The sequence below is a fragment of the Clarias gariepinus genome, chromosome 22 (genome assembly GCF_024256425.1).
Source record: "Clarias gariepinus isolate MV-2021 ecotype Netherlands chromosome 22, CGAR_prim_01v2, whole genome shotgun sequence".
Classification (NCBI taxonomy): domain Eukaryota; kingdom Metazoa; phylum Chordata; class Actinopteri; order Siluriformes; family Clariidae; genus Clarias; species Clarias gariepinus.
This window is the reverse complement of record NC_071121.1, coordinates 19,149,111-19,174,157: the sequence shown is the minus strand read 5'-3', so window position 1 is coordinate 19,174,157 and position 25,047 is coordinate 19,149,111. Positions and strand designations below refer to the sequence as shown.

The 25,047-nt window shown below is 36.8% G+C and overlaps 1 protein-coding gene across 1 annotated transcript; it reads left to right on the top strand.

Annotated features, from left to right (window-relative positions):
• The first annotated feature begins 671 nt into the window (after nucleotides 1-671).
• cs (citrate synthase) lies at nucleotides 672-24,825 on the top strand. Its single transcript, XM_053482650.1, has 11 exons — nucleotides 672-932; nucleotides 7,846-7,893; nucleotides 14,934-15,041; nucleotides 16,086-16,151; nucleotides 16,305-16,436; nucleotides 17,992-18,180; nucleotides 18,313-18,512; nucleotides 20,944-21,073; nucleotides 21,362-21,463; nucleotides 21,721-21,930; nucleotides 23,412-24,825. Exons 1-11 carry the CDS (start codon nucleotides 882-884, stop codon nucleotides 23,580-23,582), a joined length of 1,407 nt encoding a protein of 468 aa, XP_053338625.1. The 5' UTR covers nucleotides 672-881; the 3' UTR covers nucleotides 23,583-24,825.
• The last annotated feature ends 222 nt before the right edge of the window (nucleotides 24,826-25,047 follow it).

Here is a 25,047-nt window from a genome sequence, read left to right as displayed (position 1 = left end):
TACTAGATTTAGATGTCCCACACTGAAATCCTTCTCTTTCTTTACTGTCCTCCAGTCAGTATGCACTCCTACATGCCACCACAACCATCTGACGTCACAGTACGAGAAGCTCATAATAGCGTCAGCCTTGTGTTACTACTTAGCCGCTCCAACCTCCCAATCGTCCGGCTGCAGATGTGCAGTCCAGTTGTGTAATCTGAGCTAGTAGCCTCCTCTCGTTTGTTGCGTGCATCATACCACGTGATATAGTTTAATATGACCCACTTACTTTGATAAAACAGGAAGGAGAATAGAAGGTAGTACACTACGAAGTCAAATGTAAACATCGACATTCATTCATACCCGTGCAAAAATATTTTAGATTTCGTTAAGAAATAACGTTCTATAACAATGCTGTGAAAAAATCTTTTTTTTCAGGCACGTCTAAGAATACCTCTTTAAATGACATTACTTGTGTCCCTGAATTGAACCAATTATATATAAGAAAGCTTACGGCAGCAGCCAATGAAATGCTGTTATATAAATCTGTCTGTCGAATGAGAACTGGTTTCTTTAGCAGTTTTCTGTAACCCAAGCTCCGTCCGCTCCAGAATACCGGTAAATGCTAGATGTCGCCCTGCTCCCTACTTCAGCGCACTACGCAGATTATGACAGAATGGCTTCTACGTCCTAGTTAGTGTACTCTATCCTCAATCTCGAGCCGTTTGGGATTTAACGTGCGAGTACTTTTGCGCTTGAAGGCCTTTCTCAACCTTCACTCTTCCCACTGTAGGGGCACCTTCAAGCAGCTCCGCGGCACCGGCAGTGGCTCGATCAGTAAAAAAACAACAACAAAAAACATAATATTTATACACAGGAACACATTTAGAAATATAGACATTATGTCTCTTCTTACTATTAGTAGGTTGGCCCATAGACTTCTTTGTTCTAAGGTAAGAATTATTAACTTTTCCGATTTCTACCTAATAGGCCAATAAGCTAGTTCAGTTTAGCTCTTACTTGAAATTTCATACATTTTAAATGTTTTTTTTATTCCAGAATGAGGAAGGTTTTCGACGGCATGGACACCACATGTAGATAAGAGTGTAGCTGTGTTGATGATATATTTAGCTAGTCATCGTGTGAAGCTTTTAAAGTTCGCTGTGTCTTACCGGCTGAAGCGTTCAGGAACGAGCTAGCCGACTGTAGAGCTAACCTTGCACACTGAGCTGGCTGTCGCTGCCGTATCTCATAAACGTTGCCTGTTCATTAACTAACTCAGTAACTCCAACATTACTCGTCACTGTGGCGCTTTCACAATTGTTTATACGCTTGTAGTATATGTTAGTGTGTGCTTTTAATTGTGGGTAACTATTAGGAATTTATCTACCATCGTCGTGTTATTTCCTTTAGCCGCCTTTATTGCTTTGTTAGCTAGCAGAGCTAACTGTGTAAAGGCTGTGAAGTGACCGATAGCGATCGTGTAGCTTACAATAAAAAGCTGTTGTTACTTATTTTGTTGTACTTTGTTCCTTGTTTTTATTTTTATTTTTTTGTCGTGGAAGTTAGCTCATGGTGGCTAATTGAGGTGACCTGCGTTTGCTGTGAAACAGATCAGCCCCGGCTGGTTGCCAGCTCCCTGCCCTGCAGGTTTCCTCTTACAGACCACCTCCATGCCTTCTTCTAGTACACTTAACATGGCGCATTGTTGGTTTAGGGGTAGGTTTTTCACCTGCCATGTGTAAGGCCCCACGCACTGCCCAAACCCCTGCCACTAGATGCAGTGCCGGCCCAAGCCTGGATAAAATGGGAGGGTTAAATCAGGAAGGGCATCCAGCGTAAAACCTGTGGTAAGTTGTGTACAGATTGGATTATCCGCTGTGGCTAGCACTTGATGGAAGAAGCTGAAAGACCAACAGCATTCTAATGCACCTAATGTTATGTTAATGGAAGCTTTGGCCGTCATGGTTTTTTTTTTTTTTTTTTCAAATTATGCTTCAACCCTCCTTGATGTTAGCTAGTGTTGTATAGGTCTTGGTTAGTAATCGGCTTTAGTACTTAGAACTCGCTTGAGCAGTTATACAGCTTGAGCAATTGTCCTTTGGTTAATACCCATCTTCTTTCACGACACTTTTCCAAACCACCGCAGTCAAAACTTCACCGGAGAGCTGGTTAGTGTTTGGAGAAAACTTCTGATTGCTTTTCATCATTTAGCACATGTTGGATTCATAGAAGAGATTGGAAATGCACTGTTTTGTGGACACTGTCATGTTGTTCTTTCTGAAGCTGCTGATCCCTGAAGCAGTAATTGACCCCTGGGTTACTCAGTTAAGCATTACATAACACTTAGTTCACGACACTTAGTTCATAACACTTGGTTTGAGTAATCCGATTGGGCGAGATGCATTCTATGAATGTTGATAAAAGATGCTTGCAGCACTGCGGCATTAAACTGTATGTATCACGCCAGTGTAGAAGGTGTTCTAATTACCGTCAATAACACTAGCTGTCTGCCGCAGTATAAAGGAGAGTGCAGCAGCCAAAACTCGCATTCAAAACCAAGCAAAAAAACACGTCTGGTAACGTTATATAATCTTACGCAAGGACTTTGTCCTCTTATTAATTGCTTCTAAGTCATTCTGAATCGCCTCCATGTTGTTTTATTTGTGCCTAAGGTGCTCTACTAAGATAACTAAGGCTGAATAACAAATTTCTGGTCACTGGACAGGTCCTCCATGGTGTATTCTTCTCATCTTTTGGCTACATAGTACCAGTAATAATTTAAAACTGCATTCACCCTTGTTAATCACAGTCACCAGTCTCTCCAGTCAAAGTCGAAATATTTATAAAGCACATTTGACACAACTCAGTTGACAGTGTGCTATAGAACCCTAACATAGCTGCAGACATTTTGTGTGATATTGCTTAAACATCACACTCATGGACTGCGATTGTTCTTAGCTCTTATCTATTGTTTTTTTTTTTCTTTTTTGGGAAAAAAAGGTAGTCAGTTATTTGTGTTGAAGGATGTGTACATAAGCTGTAAATTGCTATTGCTGATGTCTTATTTATTAAAAATTTAGCATTTTGCTTATATAATAGCCAAATTGGACCATAAGTCTGATATGTAAATATGTTAAAAACTTAAATCTTGACAAATAATTTAATCATCAGGTTTCTGTCAAACACAAACTTGTCAGACACAAACTGATTATTAAAATTTTTGTCAATATTTTGTTTTAGACATATTCACACAATTAGTCTTAGGCTAATTTCTTAATTACTTGTTTGTTCTATGATGAAATACATTTCATGTTTGCAACACAAAGAGCAATATGATCAAATGAATCTATTATGTCTTACCTTACAGAAAACTATGAGGCAAATTTATATGAACAATTTGATGAAAAAAAGATTTTTTCAGATGGAGATTTAAACCGTGATTCATCACTATTAAATATACAATTTAGTATTTAGACTTTATTTATCTATACTACAAATGAAAAGTGGCACAAATTTTCATATTGAGAGGATGTTTGCAGACGCAAAGGACACGACACCAAGAAACAAAACGATCCAGTCTTTGCAGGATTTTAAGTTATTTTACAAAGAACTTTACTTTAAAGGATAATTAAATTAGCTAATTTGTATTAATTTAAAGTCTTTTTTGTAGGTTTAGTTTTGATCCACCTAAAACCACTGTAAAATATAAATCATCCCATTGCACATAAAAAACCCTTTGTATGTTCTTTCTAAAATCCAAAAGTCATTGACTTTAAATTCTTTGGCCAGACAAACCTTTCCACCTGTGCTCGGTTGAGACAGGACTGATGTGCTGTAATGCCATTTCCCTCTGTACAAATTCCTGTATGTCTGATGGTAAGCTGATTGCTCATATTCTTACTCTTGCTTAGTCAGCTCCACCATTTTCAGAGGGTCTTCTCCACTGTCTACATGGGGCATAAGTGTTGATTTCAGCTGTCACTGCTTCTCTAAGCTGTAAAAGAGGATCAGATGCCACTGAACATGCTGCAAAAGTTAAATAAGGGTCCTCTTCTTCCTGGATATTTCAGGGGATAGATTTTCTGACTCTGGGATTTCTTCCCTGTGTGCTGTGATTCAGACAGCTTTTAACAAAACATATTAATTTGTTTTTAATACTCTATTCAATTTAGCACACTTACTCTTGTGCTGTTCTTTCAATTTAGAGACCACTACGTCTTGATGTATTGTGTTCACAATCTTGGAACCAGCAATGTGGTCATGCCCAGGAATTCCATTTAAATAGCTGCTTTTCCTGAAGAGCAGGTTAATGTAACACCTCGCAGAGATTTTGGGGGTGCGGCTTTAACACACTTGCTGGTAACAGCAATGAAAATGGAGCGAGCGTCCGCAAGCTCCTATGCATCTTAAAATCAACATAGGTGTGGTGCTGCTGGAATGCATTGAAATTAATCTTCACATTTTTCTTTAAGTAAAGGGAAATGTATCAATTTAACTCACTTAATCATCATCTATACCGCTTCATCCTGTATTCAGGGTTGCGGGGGCCTAGAGCCTACTTCAGGAAACTTGAGGCACGAGCTGGGGTACACCCTGGACAGGATGCCAATCCATTGCAGGGCACACACCATACACCTAATTTGCCTGTCTTGTGGGAAGTAACTGGAGTACCCAGAGAAAATCAACCAACCATGGGAAGAACATGCAAACTCCATGCACACAGAGATGGGACTTTACCCCCGAATCCTGGTGGTGCAAGGTGACAGTGCTAACCACAACAATGCCTGTCCGCCATAGCTATTAATTAGAAAGCTTGAAATGACAATCAAGTCCGCCCCCGGCTAAACACAACCACCAAACATATTACCTGACAGTAACAGGTATACATTTAATCAGGCAATACCTCTAGACTAGTAAAATAAGAAATAAATGGTTGCCAATTGTGGAAAAGTTTAAAAGAAAAACATGACATCTTTAAGCCACTGGGAGATAGTAGGATATTTAGCAGACTTCCAATGCAACAATAATAGACGTCTCGCTAATAAGGATGTGAAAGCTATTATATCTTTTTGTGTAGAATTACGTAAGTGTAAGTGAGCGATCAGGAATCCCAAATATAGCAGTCAGAGGGATAATTTTATGAATTTTAAAGCAAAGCAGATTCCAAGGCATCATCTCATTTGCAACAGAAGCATTGAATGAGCTAAGGTTAACTCTAGCAAACGTCACTGTATCCAATCGCAGGGTGGGGAAGTCTAAGGAAGATGCATTATGATAAACTTCTGCAAATTTAACTTCCTTATTACTACCTTCATCCATCATCACATGCTTGTTTCTCTTTTGAATAAGTTACAAAGTCCACCACAATATACAACATATCAAATTAATCAGCCGAACAAAAGCTATCAATTGCTAGGTTTCTCTTTTATCTGTGTGACACAAAGTATCAGGTAAACTGGTACGTAATAAGCAGGTAATTTTTCCTGGCTCTGAACTACACCTCCAGTGTAATCAATGAAAATACACAGTAGCCTAATATAATTTAACGGTGGTTTCTGTAATCCACTGTTCTCGACATCGTCCACAGATGTCATGCATCTGCAAAAAAATTATCCAATCAGTTGGCTATATGTCATGCAAAAAAACAAAAATAATAGTCATGATTGCTGCAGTGAGTCACCTGTAAAGAAAACATTTAGCCTTAAATGCCACTGGTAGTCTTTCAGCAGCACAGAGAGTATAGTTGTGTTGCTAGCTAATGTTGACTAATAGAATGAAGAGGCATCAAACTATTCTTTATTTTTTAAAACTACTAAAATGGTAACAGCATTAAAATCTATTGAAGTTAGCTAGGGCTGCAACAACTAATCGATAAAATCGATAATTATCGATAATAAAATTCGTTGTCAACGAATGCCGTTATCGATTAGTTGGGCTGCTCACGTCACTGAGGAGCGGGACTACAAGATACACAAATACACACAGTTACACAGCCGCTCGTGCAATGGAGGTTACAGAAGCGTCTGCAGGAAAAAGCGCGCGCCCCAAGTCCTCCAAGGTTTGATAGCAATTTACATTAAACGCCTCTAAGAAGACGATAACCTGCACGCAATGCAAGACCGAGCTTTCATGGCATGGCATGCAGAAACACTTAAAAAGAAAACATGTTGGTGTTACGGATGGCGAAACGTCAGCAGGGTCGGTAAAAACTGTATCTCTTCATCGTGTAAAAGTTGTATAGTTTAAGTGCTTTTGTTTAAACTGTTTGCTAACTTCAGGACAGTCGCGCTAGATCTGTTCACGGGCTACTCGCTAGCATCACATTGCGCAATTACCTCATGAGCAATAGTGATTAGTTAAATAGCGCTATTAGAGATTAGCTTAATTTACACGGTGCGAATAACAGTAGAATATTACATTTAGTGATTGTTGTGGTTTTCAGCGAATGCAAATAACAGTACATTTGTGACTATTAGCTTTTTGCATTTCTACAGTTTTTTTTTATAGTCCACTACAAGGTTAACTTGTAATTTACTGTGGTTTTACTTATGCATACATTTTATTATACAAAATTAAATTTTTTAGCTGTTTATATCTTAACAACTGAATATATCAGTGTATTTTTTAAACTACACACATATATATATATTATTTTTTATATATATATGTGTGTATGTGTATATATATATATATATATATATATATATATATATACTGTGTATAATATATACTACATTTTATTTAAGGTTTAAAATGTCAAAATTAAAGATTATTAAACTCTATGTGGCTTTTGCATTTTTAAAAGTTTATTTTTATACATAAATAATATCCTGATTTATGTTTTTTTATAGTTATAAGCAAAATATCAAATTAAAGAAGCGGTTAGGTTTTATCCGATTAATTGAAAACATAATCGCCGAACTAATCGATTATCAAAATAATCGTTAGTTGCAGCCCTAAAGTTAGCATTCCTGTGATAACACATGTACGTGTACTGTACAGCTTTGGAAATTAATAAGTAACAAAATCAATACTTGACAGGATAAAGCAGTATAGATGATGAGTAAATGATCAATATAATTCATGGTATCCGGGTATAGATGCTTAGTAAAAATGTGGCCATAAGTCTAATTTACGGCATTATCACATTATAACACGGCAAGTCAAAATAAATTCAAATTATTAACTGTTCAATGTAACAGTATTTAATGTAATGGGCAAGCAGATAATAACAACAGTGGTTTTTGATGATCGGGTAAAGAAAGCCTTAAATAACCTATTGATTATTGAAACCAATAACTAAACATGCAAAGAGGTATCAATAAATATACTTTTTTTTTTAGAATTTTTTTGGTTTTTCCAATTTTCTCCCCAATGTTAGTCGTAGCCAATTCCTCCCCATCGCTAGGGAGGCTCCCACATTAAGGCTACTACTACCACTCAGTCGGGAGAGCGAAGACTATCCCGTGTTTCCTCTGAACTGCGTGACGTCAGCTGACTGCATCTTTTCGAACTGCTTGCTCACGCACTATTAGGGGCGGAGTAACGCACTCGGAGGAAAGCGCTAGCCGCTCCTTCCACGTGTGCGAGCTTACAGACGCCCCTGATTGGCTGTAGAGCCGTGATTAATGTGGGAGCGCAAGTACCTCTCATCCCTCCCCCCAAGAGAGCTTGGCTAATCAGCTCTCTCTGTGCCTCCGGCTATAAGAGGAAAACAGCATCACCCGGGGTTCGAACCAGCGATCCCCGGATGATGGGGCGAGCGCTTTACCACTGCGCCACTCGGATGTTTCAAACTGTGTTTATTTTTAGCACAATCCACCTATATAGTCCATGTGCTTACTTTTTTGCTTTCTTCTCCAGAATGCTGCAGGTGTTGCTGTGACTGCCCGACATATTAGCGCATCCACAGTAAGTAGCCTTATACCTTACCACATTGTGTATGTAACATTTTAAGTAATCATGCTTGCTGCAATTTTTGAAGGTGTAGGGTTTTTGGTTTTCTATGAGAATTTTAGTATTGGAACAAAAGGTTAAATTTTAAGTAGAACATTTTGTCTCCTAATATTCATGTGCGTTCTGTCCCCATCCTCTAAAAATTGCGGATGACCAGAGGTCGTTGGATCATCATAAGAGATTTGAGGGCAAAATGTTAAAAACCCACTTTTTGTTTTTTTTTGTTCCCATAAATTGCAAATAATATAAGCTTGTAAAAAGTTTACCTTAAATTCCTCATTGGGGTATCCATACAACTTTGCTTTATCAGGAGATTATCTTTTAAAGTAAAATTTTCCTTTAAAAAATAATTTACATTGCAGCTGGGTCTGTGATGCAGGGTATGTTTGATGGCACAAACTCTAGAACTGCAAGTTGCAGATTAAAAAAGATAAGTTAAAAACAGATTTAGAATCACGGAGCTGTTTTAAACTTGGTTTACACTCAAACTAAAACTATGGTCTTAGAGAACTTGGTTCTCTAAGACCACAAAAGCCAGCCAAGTGCATCTTTTGTTAGAAGGCAGCAGAACACGCTTTAAAGGAACGTACCATACAGGTGAGCTGAGATGCAGGTTACATGGAAAAAAGCAAAACTTTAAATAAGATTGAAATATTAGCCCAACCATTAGACTCTTATGTGAGCTGCACCAGTGTGCTGAACTCAACAGATAAGTGCTCTACACGACCACGTAAAACTCATGGCTAATAGACTTAATGGCCTAGAAGAAACACTGAGGATTAATAACAGACTGTTGTTTCATAGGCTTTAGAGGGTGCTTGCTCACCCGACTTTGTGGCACAGCTGCGAAAGACTTTTAGTAGTAGAAGGTGAACGAGATGCCCCCCCCCCTTTTTTTTTGAGCACACATCACGACACACACAAACCAGAATCCACTACTTTCACTTAGTTTGTAAGGAAATGTTGAGATGTGCCATTAAAGGCTGCTTAGCATCTCCACTATTGTACCAGGGTAGAAAATTCTTTTATCCAACAACACTATCTTGGTCCCCAAGAAACATAATGGTTTTGTGGGAGTGAAAACTGCAGCTTCACACCTGTTAACACCAGTGTTAAATTTGGTCTTCTGTTTCCTGGCAGTACTAAAAAGAACTCAACCGGGCTAATGCATTTGTCGATCCTGATTCAGTAGAATTTATAAATACAAGTGATAAATTGTTTGTTCACCTCAGTCCTGGTCTAAAGGGAAAACCTTCATTTTTGTTTTTCTTTGTTTTTCTTTCTTTTTAATTGTCATCTTTAAGAGCAACATTTGAGTGTCCTGCTCTTTATTCCTTTAAGTAATGTATAAGTAATTTTCTTTTTTTTATTTTTCATTTCCCATATATATTTTAAGTATTATGCTCCCCATTTTTGTATTAAGTATTATTCCCTCCCTTTTTTGTTGAAGAATTGGTTCAATATAAAGAGTCACATTTGGGGAAATGCGCTTTTACAGCGTTACATTATCTGTAATTAATCGCAAACACACTTATTACAACACATGCTTACATTAGGCTGAAAAACACCACAAGCGTTAATTAGTCTCAAAATGGCCACAACTGCTTGCATGTGCTTGCAATTGCTCAAGTCATGCTCAAGACTTTGGAGGCTTTTAAGGTAATAAGACCTAACCAATTCTTTATAATCCTACAGGTGGTAAACTATGAGCTATTTACACATTGGCATGCCTTGTGGTAGGGGTAAAAATGTAGCTTTTTGTTTAATTTTATTTTAAACTAAATGTTAAACTCTTGTATTTAAAGTTAGTTTGTATTGTTTAAATGCTGCCCTTAGTTTTTAAGTGAAAAAACCTAGATAAGGAATGGGCTAAAAACTCATGTTCAATTCAGTTGTAAACTTAGTGAATAAAGCTAAGGTATAAAACGTTTGAGTTCTGGGAAGTTTGACGTCTTAAAATTTGTATCAAAATTGTAATTTTATGATACTTACCAAATTGCAATAATAATCGAATTGGCACCTAGGTATTGTGATGTAATATCAGGTGGTGATTGCTGAACCCAGCTTGCTGACACCATTATGATACTGACTAAATTAGGGTAGGTGGTCAGGGGTAGCCCAGTGGTTTAGGCATTGGACTATGGTTCGGAAGTTCCCCAGTTCAAATCTCACGACCACCTTGAGCAAGGCCTTTTCATTCTGTACCAAATTTCATGAACCAGCATGTTCATGTTTTTTTTTTTTTTTTACAATGCTTAGACACAGGGCTTATTTTGTGTTCTATTTTAAGAGGCTTGACTGCATTGTGTAGCATAGAATGTGCAAAATCTCCTGAGACCAAGTGCTCCATTTTATCTTATCTAGCCAAAATTTACATTATTTACTGTAAACATGTGACATTAGATTTTGTTTAAGTGAAGATTGGCTATTGCGTGTGGTTATTTTGCATGAGGTGTTTCAATATCTGTCCACCATGGTCCGCCCCATTTCTAGATGTCAAAGAATGGACTTTACTTATTGAATGCCAGTGCAAAACAAATGCGTCCATATTCAACTGTGCGGTGTGGTGTACTAATAGGCAATGAATGGATAATATAGGCTTCTATTGTATACCAAAATACAGTGGTGTGAAAAACTATTTGCCCCCTTCCTGATTTCTTATTCTTTTGCATGTTTGTCACACTTAAATGTTTCTGCTCATCAAAAACCGTTAACTATTAGTCAAAGATAACATAATTGAACACAAAATGCAGTTTTTAAATGAAGGTTTACATTATTAAGGGAGAAAAAAAGCTCCAAATCTACATGGCCCTGTGTGAAAAAGTGATTGCCCCCTTGTTAAAAAATAACTTAACTGTGGTTTATCACACCTGAGTTCAATTTCTGTAGTCACCCCCAGGCCTGATTACTGCCACACCTGTTTCATTCAAGAAATTACTTAAATAGGAGCTACCTGACACAGAGAAGTAGACCAAAAGCACCTTAAAAGCTAGACATCATGCCAAGATCCAAAGAAATTCAGGAACAAATGAGAACAAAAGTAATTGAGATCTATCAGTCTGGTAAAGGTTATAAAGCCATTTCTAAAGCTTTGGGACTCCAGCGAACCACAGTGAGAGCCATTATCCACAAATGGCAAAAACATGGAACAGTGGTAAACCTTCCCAGGAGTGGCCGGCCGACCAAAATTACCCCAAGAGCGCAGAGACGACTCATCCGAGAGGCCACAAAAGACCCCAGGACAACATCTAAAGAACTGCAGGCCCGCCTTAATTAAGTTCAGTCTTCACGACTCCACCATAAGAAAGAGACTGGGCAAAAACGGCCTGCATGGCAGATTTTCAAGGCGCAAACCACTTTTAAGCAAAAAAAACATTAAGGCTCGTCTTAATTTTGCTAAAAAACATCTCAATGATTGCCAAGACTTTTGGGAAAATACCTTGTGGACCGACGAGACAAAAGTTGAACTTTTTGAAAGGTGCGTGTCCCGTTACATCTGGCGTAAAAGTAACACAGCATTTCAGAAAAAGAAGATCATACCAACAGTAAAATATGGTGGTGATAGTGTGATGGTCTGGGGTTGTTTTGCTGCTTCAGGACCTGAAAGGCTTGCTGTGATAGACGGAACCATGAATTCTACTGTCTACCAAAAAATCCTGAAGGAGAATGTCTGGCCATCTGTTCGTCAACTCAAGCTGAAGCGATCTTGGTTGCTGCAGCAGGACAATGACCCAAAACACACCAGCTAATCCACCTCTGAATGGCTGAAGAAAAACAAAATGAGTTTGGAGTGGCCTAGTCAAAGTCCTGACCTGAATCCTATTGAGATGTTGTGGCATGACCTTAAAAAGGCGGTTCATGCTAGAAAACACTCAAATAAAGCTGAATGACAACAATTCTGCAAAGATGAGTAGGCCAAAATTCCTCCAGAGCGCTGTAAAAGACTCGTTGCAAGTTATCGCAAACGCTTGATTGCAGTTATTGCTGCTAAGGGTGGCCCAACCAGTTATTAGGTTCAGGTGGCAATTACTTTTTACACAGGGTCATGTAGGTTTGGATTTTTTTTCCTAAATAATAAAAACCATCATTTAAAAACTGCATTTTGTGTTTACTTGTGTAATCTTTGACTAATAGTTAAATGTGTTTGATGATCAGAAACATTTAAGTGTGACAAACATGCAAAAGAATAAGAAATCAGGAAGGGGGCAAATAGTTTTTCACATCACTGTATATGGAAAGAAGCAAAGAACTAATTATATAAATTGTGAGTGGAGTGAAATTTGGTGGGCTCTGAACATTAACTACTTCCATAAACATCCCTGAAGGCATTAAACAGATAGTTTGGGTTTGTTTAAGTCTGTTTTTTAAATGAAAATTGAGGTGCACATAAGTATATTACAATAGATCTTGGTCATTATATATTTTCCTGCTCTGCACACCATGAAATGTGTAAGCTGGAGTATGAGTACATTGTAAGTCGTAGCCAAATTCCATAACCTTAGTTCTGTGCAAAAATGCATTCCAAAGTTCAGCTGAGACTAGTGCTGCAACCAACGATTAATTTGATAATCGATTAGTTGGGCGATTATAACTATAAAAAAACATAAATCAGAGTATTAATTATGTATAAGAATTAAATTTTAAAAATGCAAAAGCCACATATAGAGTTTAATGATCTTTAATTTTAACATTTTAAACCTTAAATGAATTGTAGTATATAATATATACAGTATATATATATATATATATATATATATATATACACACACTGTATAGCTCATTGCAACTATATATATATAGTTTAAAAAATACATTGACATATTCAGTTGGTAAGATATAAACAGCTAAAATAATGTAATTTTGTATAATTAAATGATGCATAAGTAAAACCACAGTAAAATACGTTTGTCACAAGTTAACCTTGTAGTGGACTATAAAAAACTGTAAAAATGCAAAAAGCTAATAGTCACAAATGTACTGTTATTTGCATTCGCTAAAAACACCACAAACACTAAATGTAATATTTTACTGTTATTTGTACTTTGTAATTTAAGCTAATCTAAAGTAGCGCCATTTAACTACTCATTATTGCTCAAAAGGTGATTGCGCAATGTTATGCTAGCTAGTAGCACGTGAACAGACCTAGCGCAGACCTAGTCCCGAAGTTAGCAAACAGTTTAAACAAAAGCACTTAAACTATACAACTTTTACACGATGAAGAGAGAGTTTTTACCGACCCTGCTGATGTTTCGCCATCCGAAACACCAACATGTTTTCTTTTTAAGTGTTTGTACATGACATGCCATTAAAGCTCGGTCTTGCATAGCGCGCAGGTTACTTTCTTCTTAAGGGCGTTTAATGTAAATTGCTTCCATACCTTGGAGGACTTGGGGCACACACTTTTTCCTGCAGACGCTTCTGTAACCTCCATTGCGCGAGCGGCTGTGTATCTGTGTAATCTGTGTTCGCGCTCCTTAGTGACGTAAGCAGCCCAACTAATTGATAACGGCATTTGTTGACAACGAATTTTTATTATTGATAATTATCGATTAGTTGTTGCAGCCCTAGCTGAGACTCATAGTTTCTGCAGTCCCAGTGAGCTAAATTGTGTTGGTATTTTTCAAAACTGCAGTCTATTTAGTCCAAATTTAATTCTTTGGTTGCACAGTGTCCACAAAAGTAAATGGCTGCTGAAATCTGCTTGGACTCCTCTGAAGTTTTGGCAGCTATTAATTTTTTGACACAACACCAGGCAAAGAAGAGACGACGCGATTTATCTCATGCTGTCATTTTACTTAATTTTTTTGGCTCCATTCACAAAAAATCTTTATGGTTATGTTTAGATTTTTATAGGGATATCAAGTGAACCAGAATGCATTGCTACAGATCACATACAAACATTTTCTCTGATGTTTTGTTTTGAGCCACACTTAGTAAGTACACTTTAACCTGTATTACAGTTAAGTTATAAATTTCAAAATATCTAGGAACATCTAGAGCCCAAAGTACAAATACTAATAAGGAGACTTTACATCAATAACTTAATTAAACAATTTATAATAACATTTACACATTTTACACTACATTACACAAAACACTCATAGTACATGACAAAACATGAAATATACAACAGAGCTGCATGCAACACGTCATTCTTTTTTTTTTTTTTTTTCCCCCTTCGCTTTATGAGCTCAGCAGTCTCGTATTCCTAATCAAAAACTAGATCGTTGGTGTTTGTGCCCGGTCCTGCCACACCGAAGAGTGAAAGAGCACATCAGTCCTTGTATCTACAGTCCTACAGCACCAGAGAGTGAAGCTGATGTTCCATGTCCAGCATGTAGATGTCTTCCTCTCATGGCTCGCTACCAGTCGATGGAATTATCTTGTGCCACTTTTTGAAGCTGTTAGCTTTAGCCCGAAATACATACAATGTTCCATCTTCAAAAACCTGACCTATAAACGGTTCACATAATTATTATACATTATTATAAAATATATGTTACAATTGTAGTTTTAACCAACAACTGGTTGATAATCACATATTTTTTCACTTACATAAGATGCTAATACAACCAGCTTCTGCCCATGACATTCCACAATTACATGGCTAGCTTAGCGACTAGCCTAACTTTTCAAGTTTAAATTGAACACTCATTACACATCTGAGCAGTTGAGGGTTAAGGGCCTTGTTCAAGGGCCCAACAGTGGCAACTTGGTGGTTGTGGGGTTTGAGCCTGGGATCTTCCGAACCGTAGTCCAATGCCTTAACCACTGAGCTACTCCTGGCCCTGGCGTATCTAACATGGGCTACACCAGCGTGGAGTAAAACATTCAAGCATCTTGCAAGACAACCCAAGGTTTTAATTACGTTCTATCTTTTGGCTACTAAATGTGTTTTTGTATGACCTGGCTTTTGGAACATGCAGCCACAATTATTTTTGAGTATTTGCTGATATTTTAACCCCTCGAATTTTTTCTCTTTTTTTTTGTTGCAGAATTTAAAAGATGTCCTGGCAGATCTCATTCCCAAAGAACAGTCTAGAATCAAGAACTTCAAGCAGCAGTATGGCAAAACTAGCATTGGCCAGATCACTGTGGATATGGTAAGATATATATATATACATATGTGTGTGTGTGTGTGTGTGTGTGTGTATATATGTATTTGTAATAAAAAAAAAATGTGACAGTTTGGAATTGTTAAATTTATTAGAGCCTAACAAGAGTTTATGATGCTTGTAGGGCTTTTATTTTTAAAAACGTAGTGGTATTGAATTGCATCTGAACATTTTAACGTTCATTTCATCTTACGGTTTAATTGAAAGTTTTAATTTTAGAACTATCAGAAGGTAGTTAGGCCCTTGAGTTGTGTCTCTACTCAATTGCATGAATGTTGGTAGTTTCTATACAGTTCTAATACATTTATAACTTATCATGTCTTACAAAGTTTTATTAAAAATGCTGACAAAATTAAACACATAAGATTGATTTAGAAAATTCGTCTTAATTGAGGGTTCTTGTTTATCATGCTATAATATAGGGATATTTGGCTACTGTTAAAAACACTATCTGTCCAGAAGAAGCTGGAAGGATAGTGGGGAACAGGTAAGTTTGCAGAAGAAATGTCAGTAAAAAAAAAACATGTACATCTATGATTAGACATCATTTAAATCTTTGATGAAGTCACATAGTAAAAGATTTAAAATAGGAATTGGAGCTATGGTTTATACTGAAAATATGAACATTTCCACATGCACAATGAGATGGCATGGGCATTCCTGGACTATTCTTTATGCACTAAAGGCAGGGCTTGAAAGTTGGAGCGTTTCACTTTTAAACTGGATGTGTGTCAACTGTTAAATGCATTTAGGAGCATGTGTGTGAAGAAAAGGTATTTCATGGGCCCCATGAAAAATTAAAAATTCACTGTACAAATACTACACATGCTATACATGGACCATTTGGGAATGTTTAGCTTGTTTAAGAGAATTTGTATTGTAATTAATTAATTAATCAAATAAATAACTTTAAAAAAATCATATTCTGTATATGCTAGGGCCTTGTAATTTTTTCTTCTTTATGCCAAGTATAATTGAAATGGGTTTAGTGTGCCAAATATATGTTAATAAATGAACTAATTTGTGTTACAGGTTTATGGAGGAATGAGGGGTATGAAGGGCTTAGTATATGAGACATCTGTGCTTGATCCTGATGAGGCAAGTAACATGTAGATCATTTAAAATTTTACCGTTTATAAGATGCCAAATATTAGATGTTTTGGCTTTTTTTTTTTTTTTTTTTTTTAACAATATACCACTTTAATTCAGTTGAGTTTCTAAATATTACCACCCATTTAATTTATATTTTAGGGAATTCGTTTTCGTGGATACAGCATTCCAGAATGCCAACAGCTATTGCCAAAGGTTGCAGGAGGAGAGGAACCACTGCCTGAGGGACTCTTCTGGCTGTTGGTCACTGGTCAGGTGCCCACTGAAGAACAGGTGAGGAGTGCTAATTAGACTTGCTAATACAGATCGGCCAACCATTACACACTTTGCATAGGCATACAACATTTTAACACTGGAGTATTCTAGTATCTGTAAATCAGTAGACCAGTTATGTGTGGAAGGATTACATACAACATGAAATCACCCCTCTCAAGTCATTTCTTAAATCTTGAAGTGTTGTTGCCACATTTTTCTTCATAAAAGTATTCCAATTATATAGCCATCACAGTAGATTGATGGACAAATCCCGTGTGATCAGCTCAAATCTGAAGCTTCTGTACTAGGGTGGACTTTAGCCAGTCAATAGGCATTTATCTTATTAATTGTCTTTAGAAGTAAATACATTATTGGGTATTTCTGGGTTTTTTTTTTTTATCATAAAAGCACATACACCTGCACATACACACAATAAAATTGATATCATCTGTGCATATGTCAAAGTTGTTTAGAGAGGCTGTTAATTAATCCTGAACATTTTAATCTTTGTGTCCTTGTCCATGTCCATGGCCATGGCCCCGGCCACCAAATGTTTCCTAGCTTGCTTGAGGTGCAACTTGATCAATTATGATTGTAACTAATTGATGAATCTATTGTTTATTAGAACTATTAATCAGATTACGAATAGCATAGTTGCTCAGTAGCTCTTATTTTGCAATTAGCTTAAGCGAGTTTTGTAACAATCAAGATATAGTTCATTCTAAAAAAAATCTTTTAGACAAAATCTAAAAGAAGCTAAATCACTTGGCCTTGCCCCCCACAGCACAAAGTCTTTCCCACTGATTCTAGTGTCTTTTGCTCTAGTTAAGAGTGAAATGTTCCCACACAAATGTTCCTACGCTGCTTATGACTGTGTTTGTCATCACCCTTTTACTTATCTCACTTTAGTAAGCCTAACACCTACATGTCTTTGCGTTAGATTTTCGCGCAAACTGTGAACACTCGGACGTCATTAACTACTGTAATTAACAATTTAAGTCATTGACAAGTTATCTGATTATGAATTTTAGTCAACAGTGTTGGTTAATCATTGCACCCCTACTTAAGGGACACACAAATGTTAAACAGTAACAATTCTGTTGCCCACATTATAAATAATGTAGAGTAAACAAAAAGATATTATAATTAAAAAACCTGACATCATTTGACACATATTACCTGGGAATTGCCAGTCTATTCTGTTTATGTATTCTTATGGTGAATACTTAAAATGGAGATCAATTAAATAAAGGCACATTTTCACATGCAAGCATGGAGAATGTTATTTCAAACACAACCAACACAGTTCATGAATAAGGAGTGTCAAATTTCTGATTTGATGTATTTGAATTAAAAGACATGTTTTAATGTGATGTAATGAGAATTTGAAATGAGAATTTGATAACTTTCTTTCCTATTGCCTTTCTGAAAAGATATAATTAACCTTCCTGCCCATTTTTTTGTTGTTAATCAATGCAATGCAAAATTATTTCAGACAATACAAATAAGATCAATATGTATGTGCTGTAATTGCTAACCTTCCAGCTGTCCTAACCCTGCTTTGTCTCCATAGGTGAACTGGTTGTCAAAAGAATGGGCTAAGAGAGCAGCGCTTCCCTCCCATGTGGTCACAATGCTGGATAATTTTCCAACTAACCTGCACCCCATGTCCCAGTTTAGTTCTGCTATCACTGCTCTAAATAGCGAAAGCAGCTTTGCCCGAGCCTATTCTGAGGGAGTCCATAAGAGCAAGTACTGGGAGGCAAGTGCTTAAGTTTATTTGCGGGAAGCACAATAATGTGCACGCCAATTATGTGTTTCAGATAATTTCATTACGCTAATATGATGGTAATTTATGTCTTGAATTATTGTCTCATTCATTTTTTTTCTTTAGTTTGTGTATGAGGATTCCATGGACTTGATTGCCAAGCTTCCCTGTGTCGCAGCTAAGATATACCGCAACCTGTACCGTGAGGGCAGCAGCATTGGAGCCATTGATCCCAACCTGGACTGGTCTCACAATTTTACCAACATGTTGGGCTACAGTGATCCCCAGTTCACTGAGCTCATGAGACTCTATCTCACCATCCACAGGTAAACCCTTTTAATTATAATGGTTGAAAATATCAAGTGTCAGACAGTGAGTGTAACGTTCAAACACCTACCTGCTGGAAGAGAAGCATTGTTGATATTTTGTACACATTTGAAGCTTCAGGAAGAGACGCTTAAGGAACTTAAAATTTTGGGCGGATTTAGTATTAATGGTTTTAAGGTTATGGTTGATTTTTGTACTGTATCTGGCAAAATATACATATGTCCTTCTGTCGGTGGAACTTAGCTTCAGACGCACATGCTCCCAGTAGAGAAAAGGAAGGTAAATTTAGTTGTTGGAAATTTGTCTCTCGACGGAAAAAGTATGCATAGTTCAGCATTATTCAGCACAAGCAGCAGACCACCATGTAGAGGTTCTCTGCATAAGTGCCTTATGACAAAAAATCTGAACGGTTCAAAGATATAATGGAGGCAGTGTCATGTCATATATAGCCAAAGACATGCTTCCGCTTAGCACTGTCGAGAAGCCAGGTTATGAAAAGCTTATACACGTGCTTGACCCACGCTATATTTTTCTGGCCGAAAGTACTTTTCTAAGACTGCCATTCCTAAAATGTATATTACATAAAATGTAAAGAATTCTTTACATTTTGCAAAGAATCTGTGCAGCAAGAAATATTGTCAGCAAGTGAACTTCCTAGCAAACTTGCACTAAATTCTCAGGTTTCTCTGTTTATATTTAACACTTTATTTTATTACACTTTATTAAGCATTTCTTACATTTTCTTTTATTTTGCACCTTAAATGTTAAGAGATAATTAAGTGTTCATTGTGACTTTAGACTTATTTTTACATTTTAATTATTTCAGTTTTCCATGGTTGTTGACGTTTCTGTCTTAATAACTGATCTGGGTTAAACTATAAACTGGGGATTATGATCAGAGGAAGGTTGAGTTTAAAAATAAAAATGTTTAAATGTAATACATTTTCCCCCTGGTCCTTATTTTAAATGGGTCATAAAAATATCAATACTTATTGGTATTGCCCGATATGAAACTGATATTGTGGTCCAGTTTTTTAGTCATATCGCTCAGCCCTAGTAACAACAAGGGAATATTGTTTGTCTTTTCATTTTTTATCAGTATATTTTACTTTTAAAACTATTGTATTGCATTGAGACATTTGACATTTACTCAGATGTCTGTATACAAAGGGCCCCAAAAGTCTGCATCCACAGGAGTCTTTCCAAGAAATTTATATATTTTTTTCCTTAATTTCAATCCAAAGATGGCTTATAAACCAGGAAAAGAACTTGTGCTTGTACTGTAGCTGCCACATTTAACAGAATTTGTATGTCAATAGCAGGGAGGGCACTGGTGGCTCATTGGTAGGTGTTTCGCCTGCCATGCGAAAGGCCCGGGTTCGATTCCCAGCCTGTGCCCAAACCCCTGGATGCAGTGCCGGTCCCAAGCCTCGATAAAATGGGAGGGTTGTGTCAGGAAGGGCATCCGGCGTAAAATCTGTGTCAAGTTGTACTGCAGACTGGGTAATAAGTTTATAAGATGCTAGATTTGTGGAAATATTTAAATATTGAATACTACAAGGATGTAAATTCTATAAATAAAAAAAATAGTCCTACAGTTTAATATTTTTTTCAGTGCTGCCTCTAATACTGTCCTTGTTCGGTCTGTTCTAAGTACAGATAGTTGTAGAATTATTTCTCTGGCTGAAGACTAATTTATTCTTCTGTCAACCAACATTGAGCCCACACAAGAGGCTAAGCAAGTGGCCTGCGGCTTTGTGAGCAGTTATACTCCTGCTTTCTTGTTTGTGTCGCTCTGCCATTATACCACCAAACTGTTGGGTGGTACCTATTTGAGTTCCTTTGCCACTCTCTGGTGAGATTATTAGGAAATATCTACAGGCTGAACTGTAGGATAGTATTTATAGTTTTTAAAAATATATATTTTTTCTTTCTTTAATAAACATGGTTATATCACATTACATTTAAAGCTTGTGAAAAAATGTTGCCAGGGCTTTTTTGTGCAATTTGTATTATTGATAAAAGAACCTTTAAATATCCAGAGAATGCTGAACACATTAGAAACATCTCAAAGATATTAATAAGGTTGATAATCTCAAGCAATCTTGAACAAAACCCAAAAAACATCCACATAACTTATCTAACTTCAAAGTAAACCTCTATTAAAACAAAAGCGATCCACATGTGGGAGAGAAACTGCCAGGAAGATGAGCGATTTACGCTATACATCTTGATAATCAATAAGTACAGTTTATTCATTTAAATAACATGAATAAAAAAAAGCAACAGGAAAGGCAATGTTATTATTTGGACCAATCGCAGCTGGAAACCTCTGGTTGTGGTAATCAAAAAAGGTCAGTCTGTCGTTGATCATGAAAACTTTGATTAACTATATAATAATAACTAAATAGAGATGTTTTTCTTTCTTAGTGACCATGAAGGTGGTAATGTCAGTGCCCACACCAGTCACCTTGTGGGCAGTGCCCTGTCAGACCCTTATCTTTCCTTCAGTGCAGCCATGAATGGCCTGGCTGGTCCCTTGCATGGTCTCGCTAACCAGGTACAAACCAAAGTAATCTCCTGTCAGTGAATGTTTATATGTGTGTGTGTGTGTTTGTGTGTGTGTTCTTTTGTTCTACACATAGCAAAAGAATATTTGCATTTTCATTTTACAGGCATTGTTCAATACAAATGCAGTTGTAAATATCTATTAATATGTAATTACATTTGGATTATGTCCTACATTGTGTACATGCACACAAGTTAATCCATATTTGAATTAGCACTTTCTTATTATCATTTGAATTTGAGTCATGTAAGTCTCAGCCTCTTTGTCCTTTTCCTGCAGGAGGTGCTTGTGTGGCTAACAGCCCTCCAGAAGGAGCTTGGTGGTGAAGTTTCAGATGAAAAGATGAGAGATTACATCTGGAATACACTAAAATCTGGCAGGGTAAAAACGTAGAGCACATGTTACTAGTTTTCTAATTGTTCATTTTTAGTTTACTTTTGTTGTCTTGTCTTGTTTTTATTTTTGTTTTTTAAATAACATTGGGTCTAATCATGTCTAGGAAAAAAAGTGTAATAGGCCTGAACCTTTTTCATAAATGATGTTGAAGATGGTTGAAGATGTTGAAGGTTCTGTATAAGGTTATAATGAAGACCGAACCCCAACCCATTGTACTTTAATCTTTTTTGTATATATTCCAGGTTGTGCCTGGCTATGGGCATGCTGTCTTGAGAAAGACAGACCCACGTTACACATGCCAGAGAGAGTTTGCCCTGAAACACCTACCAAATGACCCCATGTTCAAGTTGGTGGCTCAGCTCTACAAGATTGTGCCCAATGTGCTGCTAGAGCAGGGCAAGGCCAAGAACCCATGGCCCAATGTTGATGCTCACAGTGGAGTACTACTGCAGGTGAGGTCATTTGACCTGATATACTTGATATAAACCTTGTTATATGCAGTCTAGTGTGGCATGTTTAGACTTAAATGTTTTTTTTTTCTTCAGTCGATAATATATAATGTAGATAGATATATAGATAGAAGGCAGTAAACCAGTGAAATGGTGTTACTATTTTGAGCTGACGGGGCGATGCAGTAATTCAAATTACCCCAATTTACAACCATGGTGAGCAGAAAAACATTGAGATTTTATTTTAAAATGGAAAGTTCTAACAATCAAGTGACTTAATTTGCTCAGGTTCTGAGGAGTATGGCAAGATACTGCTTTAGTGAGGAGAGTTTTTTTTTATGTTGTCCTTAAAGTTCAAATCAAATATAAACCTGACCTGAAATCATGTTTAGCACTTTTTCTATAAAACAACCCACTCGCATTTGTAAGTTGCAGGAAAAGATATTTGTTGTTCAGTGGAACCTTGGATTGCCAGTAACCTGGATTTTGAATAAATTTTGCCTTGTTAAATAACAAGTCTTGATTTACGAGTACCAAATATCATCGAGTATCAAATGGCACACATGCGCTTCTTGTTTTGATGCCGAGCATCACTTGATCAAAACTGAGCCAATAGTTTTTTTTCTCGCGCAAATGCAAAATTGTGGGTAATCGTCTCTCATGCTCGGTCTCAGTGCGCATGCGCCACTCCTATAGTCAACATCCGTGCGCGTGTGTGCTATTTACTATAATCACTGTGACCGTGTGTGCACGTAAAGCACCTTTTTTGTGTGTGTTTTGTAGAGATCTTCCTGGATAAAAATCCTCTTTTCCCCCCTCTCTGTCAAAAAGCACTGATTCCGTTAGTGTGTGCGTGCACTTGAATGTCATTAGAGATGTTCCTTGTTGAAGTTTTCTGATAAGACAGTGTTTTCGTTGTATGTGTGTGTGTGTTCAAGTCGTCCCACAATATAGCCCTCCTCTCAAATAAGAGGAGAAAGGGCTACTGTGTAGGACGAGTGGGGGGGTGTCATTCCTCCTCTTGTCTTTCTTGAGCTTCACACACACGGAATACACAGCGTGTGCAAACACACTAATGGAAACACTGTTTTTTTTTTTTGTTTGTTTGTTTTTTTTTACTTTTAGGTACAGTGCAGGTTAATTTGTTTTGTTTTATTTTTATTTTATTGTTTTTGTATTTATTTCTTTTTTTGGGGTTGTGACATGAATAATCTGAGTTTTCATTATTTCGTATGGTGGAAAATCGCTTTGATATAAGTGTTTTCACACTTCTGGAGCAAATTATGCTTACTCACAATCCTAGGTTCCACTGTACTGGGTTATATCATTTTTCATTTGTTTAAATCATTTGTATGGATGAAATTGCAGCCATTTTGCATACTTGCTATTTTATTTGTTTCTACTTATCAAGATGTAATGTACTATGCATTTTTCTGTGCTATTTAACAAATGTTTGCTAATACATTTTTTGTACATTTATGTAGTATTACAAGATGACTGAGATGAACTACTACACGGTGCTGTTTGGAGTGTCTCGGGCCCTGGGAGTGCTGGCTCAGATGATTTGGAGCAGAGCGCTGGGCTTCCCTCTGGAGCGTCCGAAGTCCATGAGCACAGATGGCCTTATGGCTTTAGTAGGGGCTAAGTCAGGCTAGAGAGAACAGGCCATTATAGCTGAGGAAACGGGTGCAGGATTTTTAGTTGTAAAATAAGCCTTTGGACTAAAGACTTTAAATATGGATTCCACCTAAATTAAAATGGGCCATTATTCATTTCTGTTATTGTTAAAACTTGAAACATTTCCCAAAATGTAATAAATTTTTTTTACATACATATCCCATACCAGTTCTGAATGATAACTAACAAATTTTTGCCCCAGTAGGTTAATAAATGTAAAATGAGGAAAGGTGCTGATGAACAGTAATTAATGTAGTGAGTCACTTCATGTGTGTACATATAACCATTATTGCAATAAACAGATAGTTTCCCCAAATAAAGACCCCCCCCCCCCCAAATTCCCCTTTCGTAGCAAAACCTTAGTATTTTACCTTTTAAAATTATTTTTTATGCCGTACCTATATGGTAGTGGTACAAGAAATATATACATTGCCCTTCTACAACAGAACTTGTTAAATGGTATGAAAAGGCCTTCTTCCTTTAGGATAAATATCAATTATTTCTCCCCAAAACACCCGAACTACAAAATAGCAGTTTCTAAATGTAAGATAAATTCAAGGGTTCACCACTTCGGCTTTGAACACTGTTCAGATCTGTCAAAACTGAGTTGATTGTAAAACTTTACGTCTGTCATGGTATTGATTTAAAGCTTTAAAATCTAAAAATAGACTGATTTTTATTGATTTTTAGTTTTCACTAGCATTAGTGTTATTGTCTAAGAGCATGATGAAACAGCAGTCACAGCAGCCAGTGCTTTCACTTTGCAGGGCCCCACAATAGTAGTTTTTAATATAAAGAAATGCTTGCTAGTTTGGACTCATTAATTTTTAAGTCTATTTGCCTTCTTATGTGTGGAGTTTTTGGTTTCCTAAATTTCATACAAAAATAATCAACTAATTTATTTTATTTGTTTTGTAAATACATATATTTAAATATATGTAAATACATGCATTAAAAGCTGTAGCCTATGTACAAAAAAACTTTTAGTCATCAGTGATTCATTTTGTGCATAGAGTTGTTTGTTCTCTGGGATGGCACAGGCTGGTACTGATTTGTTTCATGTTTGCTTGAAGGCAATCAGTGGTATAAATGCTCTTTTACTGTCAACTGGCAGGTCTGTAAACACTCCACATACTTACATGAAGACTTATTTTCAGTCACTTTTTCTGTTTTGATATGTTTTCACAAATTCAGAGGTTTTATAAACAAGTATTTAATGCATTTTTCCCCTGTAGTTGTATTTGTCGTTGATTCTTGATCACCGTATGCTTATCAAGTTCCTGCATTGGAGAGGACATGAATTACTTAAGTAACTAATGAACTAAGGATATAGGACAGGGAGATGTTGGTTGAATTAAAAAGGATGTTGGGTAATACAACAAAATGGGGTGGGGAGGCAATAAATGTTTTTAATAAAATGTTTTCAGAGCATTATTTTCTGCT

What these genes read in the sequence shown, in the direction of transcription:
- cs (XM_053482650.1), top strand. Translation starts at nt 882, where the DNA reads ATGTCTCTTCTTACTATTAGTAGGTTGGCCCATAGACTTCTTTGTTCT. An exon ending in ATAAGAGCAAGTACTGGGAG is followed by an intron (nt 18,181 to 18,312) that starts GCAAGTGCTTAA and finishes TTTTTTCTTTAG; the next exon opens with TTTGTGTATGAGGATTCCAT. An exon ending in ATACACTAAAATCTGGCAGG is followed by an intron (nt 21,464 to 21,720) that starts GTAAAAACGTAG and finishes TATATATTCCAG; the next exon opens with GTTGTGCCTGGCTATGGGCA.